Source organism: Eimeria maxima, genomic scaffold (genome assembly GCF_000499605.1).
Source record: "Eimeria maxima Weybridge genomic scaffold, Emw_scaff653, whole genome shotgun sequence".
NCBI classification, from domain to species: Eukaryota; Apicomplexa; class Conoidasida; order Eucoccidiorida; family Eimeriidae; genus Eimeria; species Eimeria maxima.
In genome coordinates, this window is record NW_013566668.1 from 1 (window position 1) to 7,445 (window position 7,445).

The following is a 7,445-nucleotide window of genomic DNA, read 5'->3' on the forward strand; positions in this document are numbered from 1 at the left end:
ATAATATATATATATATATATATATATATGGACTTTTGTTGCGATTCCCCTTTAAAGAACAAGCGAGGAAGCTCGAAAACATAAACAAAAGCCCACTGCCAACTACCTAAACACTGAATGCATGTTGAAGCTGCTGCACAACACTCTTAAACAACTCCAGACATATCCTTGTCCTTTGTTTCCCTGTGTTAGTTTGTCGCAGCATTATTTTGTTCTTGTTTTGTTTGTCCCGTAGTACTTTGCTTGCGTCACTTGGCGTTTTGTTTTGCTGCCTTTCTTCTCCTTTGTGCCTTCTGCTATTCTGTCTAGTTTGTTATCCTGTCACGCCTTTTCTCGTTTTTCATGTTCCTCTGTCATTTGTATGTTCCTCTTGTCAGAATTGCATTAAGTACGTTGTCTGCTAGCTCCTCTAAATCGGCCAGTGCACAGTACGTATTTATACACTTTGCTTGTATGCGTCCAGGTGTATATTCTCCGTAGTCTCTTACTTATGCGAATCTAATATTTTTGGTGTGTGCAATAAACTATTTCTCGTGTTATACTCTCCCTGATTTATCCATACGGGTTCTGACGTGAATTGCATGTCTCCAATTTATGTGGCATCTTGACTTGATTTATTTTTTTAATCTTCTGATTGAGCCGGTCGAATGATGAGCGTCCACCTTTCTGATATGGTCGTTTGCACAAGATGTGTTAAACTTTCTTGTGTGTTGCACCTGTATTCTTTGTATACGTCGGGTAACGCATGTATGCCTTCTCGCAAAGTACTTAGTTGCTCGTAGAGCTATACTGATTTTTTTCCTAGCATGATTCAATAAACTGCAGTTCTGTTTTCCTCTCTTCTGTTTTCGTGCGTTTCCTCAGCAGCTCAGCAGCACGTGAGCTACTGCACTGGGGCATGCAGATCGAAGAAACGCTGAAATGGATTAAAACTCAAAAACAACAGCAGAGACGTCGACGAGAACGAACTCAGAAAGCTGCCGCCCCGACAGCAGACAGAAGAAACTTGAAAGGCATGAACATTGACGCGGCAGCAGAAAACAAACGTCTACGGGAAAAGAGAATATACAAATGAAGCTCGGAAAAAGGAGAAATGCGCTGCATTTGAACAAATTATATTAGCAACCACACGGCGTCCGACCCAACCATACGCCCCCCCACAGCTCTCGGCTAACGTGACATCAAAGCTAGGCAGCAGCTGCTGCTGCAACTGCTGCTGCTGGTTTCTGGTGCTTTACTGCAACACTGTTTCTAGTATACATAGTTTTTCTCATAGAGAGACTTGCCGGCTCCTGTTCCTGCTGCGTCTCCTGCGTATGTACCGAGTTGCGCTTCGCTATTTGCTTTTGCGCGTTTAAGCAGCACTTCTTGAGCCTTGCTTTTGTTTTCGTTCTTTCCTCCCCAAGCCTGTAGAGTGGAAGCTTGAAGGGCACGTCCGTACGAGAAGCTGAGGGCCCAGGGGTGGGGCCCCATGCGGTTCATTGCGTTCAAGTTGATCGTAGCTTCTTCTTCCGACTGCCCCCCCGAAAGAAAGGTGACTCCTGGCAAGGCGGGGGGCACCGTACGGGCCAGGGCGCGGACAGTGAAGAAGGCAATTTCCTCTGGTTTGGCTTTGACAGGACAGTCTGCGCCCGGGGTCACCATGTTGGGTTTGAGCAGTGCGCCCTCCAGCATCACCCCTTGATCGCTGAGCTGCTTGAACACAGCTGCCAAGACTTTCTCTGTCACACGTGCACAGGTTGCAATGTCATGGGCGCCGTCTGTGAGAATCTCGGGTTCAACAATAGGCACAAGGCGGTTCTGCTGACAGATCGCGGCGTAGCGCGCGAGGCCGTAGGCGACTTCCGCTATAGAACGGTCCGACGGTTTTCCCTGTGCTTGGTTGATCGAAAGCACCGCCCTCCACTTTGCGAAACGAGCGCCTGCCTCGTAGTACTTCTTGCAGCGCTCCGCTAGACCATCTAAACCCATTGTCGCCTTCTCCTCGTCCGTCCGTGGGATTGTCTCCAGCCCCTTGTCCACCTTTATTCCAGGAATGATGCCCTGCTTCTTTAGCAGCTCCACCATTGGCACACCCGCCGAATTCTTTTGATATAATGTCTCCTCAAACAAAATGCATCCGGAAATGTACTGACCCAAACCCTCCGTCGAGAACAGCAAATCCCGGTATGCCGCACGGTTGCTCTCTTCGTTTTTCACCTTAATGCTGTCAAAACGCTTTTGAATCGTGCCTGTGAAAACCAGAATGCACTACAGGTGAGTATGGGTATGCATGGGTGAATGCATACAAGTAGAATTTCATTAAGCTCCATGCACGCACACGTGCAGCACTAGAAGGAAACGAGAAAAAGGCACCTACCGCCTATTCCTCGGTCCAACACCACCCCCCTCCTCCCTCGAATCCCGCAGAGGATCACGTTAAATCTCCCAGTTGTAGTTACAGCTGATTATCTCAATAGTAAACTACCAGGGAAAACAACCAAGAACTGTGCCTCTTGTGCGGGCGCACCTGTCGATTCGTCTGCAGCAAGGATACCTTTCCCGGGGGAGGCGATGGCCTTGGCATTGGCGGCCAACTCCTTAGCGATGTCTTGTGGCAGCTCCTGCGGCGAAACGAAAACAGAAACCGGTTGGACAGTAAGTTTATTGTTTGGAACACGAGACTAGCGGCCTTGAGGTCACTTCTCTCGGTAAATTAGGGCAAAGCAGCAACGGTAGGGACGCTTTGAAGCAAAATTTCAATGAAATAAAGAAATATGTCAAGCTCAATTAAAGGGTTTTGTTTCAGGTTTATGTTGAGAGGCCAATGTGCCTCGTTTCAACTCCCCCCGATGCAACTTGAAGCGAACTGAGGCGCCGCGACTGTGCGTGTCTTCTCACCATTGTCAGAGGTATTGCGGGAAGCAGCGACGGAGGAACAGGAAATAGCAAAGAAACACAGGAAAAGAAAGACAGAAGAGGCGAGTCCAGAAATTAATTCTGCCGGCAATTGCTGAGCCTGCAGTTCTGCCTGGGAACCTCGACGCACCGCCGCTGGCTGCTGCACTTGCGCAACAACGCTGGGTTTTGGGGTGCGCCGTTGACACTACTTAAGAGACGATCTATCATTTTCGTTCGATATGAATATTCCGAATTATACTTTTACTAACGCTGTTTTTCATACTCATTTTTCCTTCCGCTGGCGTTGACGGCAACGCTTGGCTCAACCGCACTTGGGGCTTCCCTGTAGTCCGCGTGAGGCCCGACTAGTGGTTGGCGACCGGCTTGACTACTATTTCGCTTGTGAACAGAACATTTAGTCGCTTAGGATGAAGAGAAACTTTATTTTGTTATTGCTGCTGTTGGCTGGGTCTTCTGCTGATTCCAGCTCAAACCAACAACTGTGCGCATACACAGCAGCTCCTGCTCCGGTGTTTTTGTATTCGTGCTTTTGTGAAGCAAAACATGAACCCCTGACATGCCTTAATGAATCATAACAACTATTAACTCAAAGAGCCGCTTGACGAGCGAAAAACCGCGGATATTTAGTGTGCATGCAGCAAAATAATGGCTGTCTGGTTCAGCTGTCGTCTTACACGGTCGTTCGTCCCAAATGCGTAAAGAGGAACCAGTAGACAGCAATAAGGCAGGAGTGGATTCAAGCACTCTGCAGCTCCATTCGCAACATTTGCACCAGCAGCAACAACACAACCAGCAGCAACAGCAGCAGGACAATGAGCAGCAGCAGGTGCCGCAGCAGGTGCCGCAGCAGGTGCCGCAGCAGCAGCAGCAACAGGAGCAGCTGTCAGTGGCCCCTGTGCGTCCGCATGCTTTAGCATTTACACACCCGAAGGCTGGTTCCATGGTCATAGCCTCGTTGCGGCAACAGGCAAACCCCATTATAAAGTCAGTTCCTGTGTGCCTCCGCAGCCTAGCACAGCAGATTTTTGAGTGTACAGCACACTCGCGTCAAGAAAGAGCAGTTATTTATCCGCACCTACTGCAGTTACTCATGCTGGTTATTGCTGCTGTAGTTCATGCACGCCTCTAAATTGTTTTTTGTCTGCCTTCTGTTCAGGTTTTTCGCCTCTGTTCCCTTCTGTTTTGCTCCAATAGCCCCCGACTTTCTGGTTGGGGTTGGTTCCTGCGTTGTGTTCTTGAGTTTGAAGTATCATCGCTTGCATCCGAAGCAGCTCGTGCAGCGGTTGCTGCCGCTGCAGCGACGGCGGGAGTTCTGCCGGCGTTTTTTGCTGCTTCTGAACGACGTGGAGGGTGCGGATGCGTCTTTGGGTATGTGCTCTCCCCATTTCCCTCTCGGCAGTATCTACCTTTCGAGTTCATCTCCACCAAAAAGGCGAAGGAGGGATGTGGAAGGGGAAGGAGGAGTACGAAGGCTTAAACTCATGTTGCTCCATGCTCGTGATTTGTGTCCCATCCTTGTTGCAGCCCAAGTCATTCTGCATGCCTTCCACTACGGCTTCATTCTTCTCGTCGCTGCCTCCCCAGCAGAAGCTGCTGAGCTACTGCAGCAGCTGAAGGCTTCGGAAAATCGGGCTTCCGACTGCTTGCAACCTGCATTGGACGACCGGCATGCGCCGCGTTGTGCAGGTTGGTGTCTTGCTTAGGTTCAACATAAATGTGTAAATATGCGTGAAACCTTCATATTTCCCCAAAGTAAACTGAGTTCAGATGAAAGGATAATAATTACTGTGGAATATGTCGTTCCTTCCGGCCCTAGCAGCAGGGATCTGCTCTACAAATCCGGGATACGGCTTCTGCGTAATAGGCAATACGCAGGCGGTGTACGGAATTGCCGCCGGTGTGAAGTTTCGAACCGATCCCCTTTCAGCATCTGAGGTGTATGGTTTGATGACGTGTAACCTGCTGCTTTATTCAGTTAGCCTGTTTTCTGCATGTTTGTATGTGCTGCTGCTGCAGAAGTGCTGAGGGTGCTGCCATCTGTGAATCGGGCAGACTTCGTTTCACTGGCGAAGGAGTTCAGATGCATGAGGAACATCTTCAAGGCTCGGAAGCAACAGCTGCAGCAGTGCCCCGGAATTGGGCCGAAGAAAGTGCGTGTGCTGCTAGCTGCCTTCGAGGAGCCCTTCTTCCCAGACACAGACGACAGGTTCACAGCGGCAGCAACGGCGCGCAGCTTCGCAGTAGCAGCACAGCTGAGCACTGAAGCCGATAGCAATGAATCCAACACAGGCGAACGCGCAAACGCGCACCAGAAGCCAGCTGAAACGCTAAAAGCAATCACTGGTCGATGAAGTTTAACGGAACACCGAGCATATTTGCACTGCTTGCACGCACGCACGCGTGCGTGCGTTCTGCTCTATAGGCGTCCTGCAGAAGTGAAATTTGTTTTCTCTGCCCTCCGCAGTGGTTATTCTCTGCTACTATCGCCGCACGACCCTTTCAGTTCCCTCTTTAAAAACAAATTTAGGAACGGCTGGTAGTGACTGTGTCGTGAGGCGGCTGAGCCGAAACGGACAAATAAGTTAAGCGGCCTCCGGGTGTATTCGCATCCACTCGAAGTCGCAACCGTCGGACGCAGAAACAAAACACGAACACTGGGGGAGTGTGTTGTGGACTCGCGCTGTGCAGAATAGCCCCACATCAAAACACGCTGCCCTTTGCGTCGATCGCTGTTCCGGGGTTTAAGGTCTACGCTGTGGGCCAGTTGACGCGGTAGACGTTCAGGTTGTCCACGGGGATGCTGTGGGAATACCACTCCACGCGCTGCTGCGGTGGCTCTGGTTGCTGCAATTCTTTCAGGCATTCATCCAGCGCCGTCCGAAATTCGCTAATCAGTTGAGAAGTCTGCATACATGTGCACAGTTCACGCCTCTCTAACACAACAAGCTGGAGCCGTCTTGCAGCCCCTGTCGAAAGGTCTTAACCTTTCTCCCCAACGCAACCCTGCCCCTCCCCCTCTATGCATTTGCAGTCCGTGAGCTATACGCCGCTGTCTTACAACTAATCCCCTCAGGCCCCCTTTCTTTGAGAAAGTTCCTGTCTTTGGTTTAGGGAACAGCGGTTCGCTGGCTCACTGTCTTCGTGCCGACACTGTCGGCTATCTGTTTGCGGAAGGCATCGCCGTTAAATTGAACTACAAATGTGCAGGGGTGTTCAACCTGCAAATACACCCAAAAAAAAGCACGTGCTCCTCTCCAAGACAACGCGTGACATACGACACGGTTGCCGCATATGCAGTCGCTGTGCATGGTGGCCTCAAGGAATTTCTCCTGTCTTCTTTCCTTCCCATACTAACATATATTACACATATATGCACGAAACCTTCTTGCGTGAATCTTCTTGGCAAATTCAAAAGCATACACGCGCAAATAGGTTATCTGCTACGCTCAAGTAATGTCAAAATCAATAAGAACACTACAGCATGTTTACCCACAGGCAGCAATGCATACACTTAGGTTTCACTTCTAAACAGAAGTGTAAGACTCAGTTGCCGGAAATGTAAAAAGTAGTGCACCGACAACGGTACACGCAAAGAGATGAAGTACGGCCGACTCACTCCGCAGTGGTAGGCAGCGCGGGGGACCTCATCCACATCAACAACGAGAAATTGAGTGTTAGAGTTGGAGGACTTGGCCAAGGCGATAAACTGTTCAAGAAGAAGTTTGTTATGGGTGTTGAAAGTTGCGGCAAAGAAGATCCCGAGAGGCCTCGGCGGCTGCGTGTACACCTCAGCTTCAAATGAGTCCATGCATCTGATGACCCGCACCTTCTCTGCACAATCTTCTGTCATAGAGGCAGCAAGCGAGCCGAAACTAAAGGGCTGAGCAGCCTCAGCAGGTGTCAGTTTGGTCAGAAAGGGGAACGCCTGTGCTGCAACACCCGCGACAGCAGGGGCCTCTCCGGGGGCAGCTGCAGTCGCGACCATCCGCCGCTGGAGCCCCACAGCGGCGCCCTGCCGGCTATTTAGACTCATTAAAAGAGAACAGCAAGTTCGCCATCGTCTTATGACAGCAGTGGACATAGTCTACAGCCAGCCACGAAAGGGAACGCGTTAGTTTCGCAAGCTCGCAGTAGCGGCAAGCAGCGCCAGACAGCTTGGAAAATCGAATACACCTGCTGGAATGAACTAACAGAGTCCAATATCATAATGTTTGAGGACGAGTTGGCGGAGGTCATGTGATACCCCTGGAGAAACTGGGGCTGCGGCCTGCCCGGAATGCGATAGTTCCGTATGACCTAAGAGAACCCCTCTTAGTTCACATTATTCCTAACCTTCTCAGTGGTATTTAAAATGCAAACCACGCAAAGTGGAGGAGCGTTGAAGAAGTGTAAATGTCGCTCTGCTGATTTCTGCAGTATCTGCTACACACCAGCATGGATCCTAAGTTGACCGAAGGGTTCGCAGTTGGTTTTCACAACCGCCCATAAAACATGAAGTAGAGCATCCGTAGTGAAGTCGTGTAACGGATCATGATTGGACTCAT

The 7,445-nt window shown here is 50.1% G+C and overlaps 3 protein-coding genes across 3 annotated transcripts; 1 reads left to right on the forward strand and 2 right to left on the reverse strand.

The window, feature by feature from the left end:
- Window positions 1–1,251: 1,251 nt before the first annotated feature.
- Window positions 1,252–2,883, reverse strand: EMWEY_00040060 (fructose-1,6-bisphosphate aldolase, putative; the record flags this gene model as incomplete). Its single annotated transcript, XM_013482538.1, has 3 exons — window positions 1,252–2,231; window positions 2,510–2,603; window positions 2,881–2,883. The coding sequence occupies 3 exons, from the start codon at window positions 2,881–2,883 to the stop codon at window positions 1,252–1,254; spliced, it is 1,077 nt and encodes a 358-aa protein (XP_013337992.1).
- A 709-nt stretch (window positions 2,884–3,592) lies between these two features.
- Window positions 3,593–5,252, forward strand: EMWEY_00040070 (DNA repair protein rad10 domain-containing protein, putative; the record flags this gene model as incomplete). Its single annotated transcript, XM_013482539.1, has 4 exons — window positions 3,593–3,885; window positions 4,058–4,269; window positions 4,426–4,587; window positions 4,918–5,252. 4 exons carry the CDS (start codon window positions 3,593–3,595, stop codon window positions 5,250–5,252), a joined length of 1,002 nt encoding a protein of 333 aa, XP_013337993.1.
- A 397-nt stretch (window positions 5,253–5,649) lies between these two features.
- EMWEY_00040080 (RNA-binding protein, putative) lies at window positions 5,650–6,886 on the reverse strand (the record flags this gene model as incomplete). The annotated part of the gene is made up of 3 exons (XM_013482540.1): window positions 5,650–5,805; window positions 6,036–6,119; window positions 6,518–6,886. 3 exons carry the CDS (start codon window positions 6,884–6,886, stop codon window positions 5,650–5,652), a joined length of 609 nt encoding a protein of 202 aa, XP_013337994.1.
- Between the last annotated feature and the right edge of the window lie 559 nt (window positions 6,887–7,445).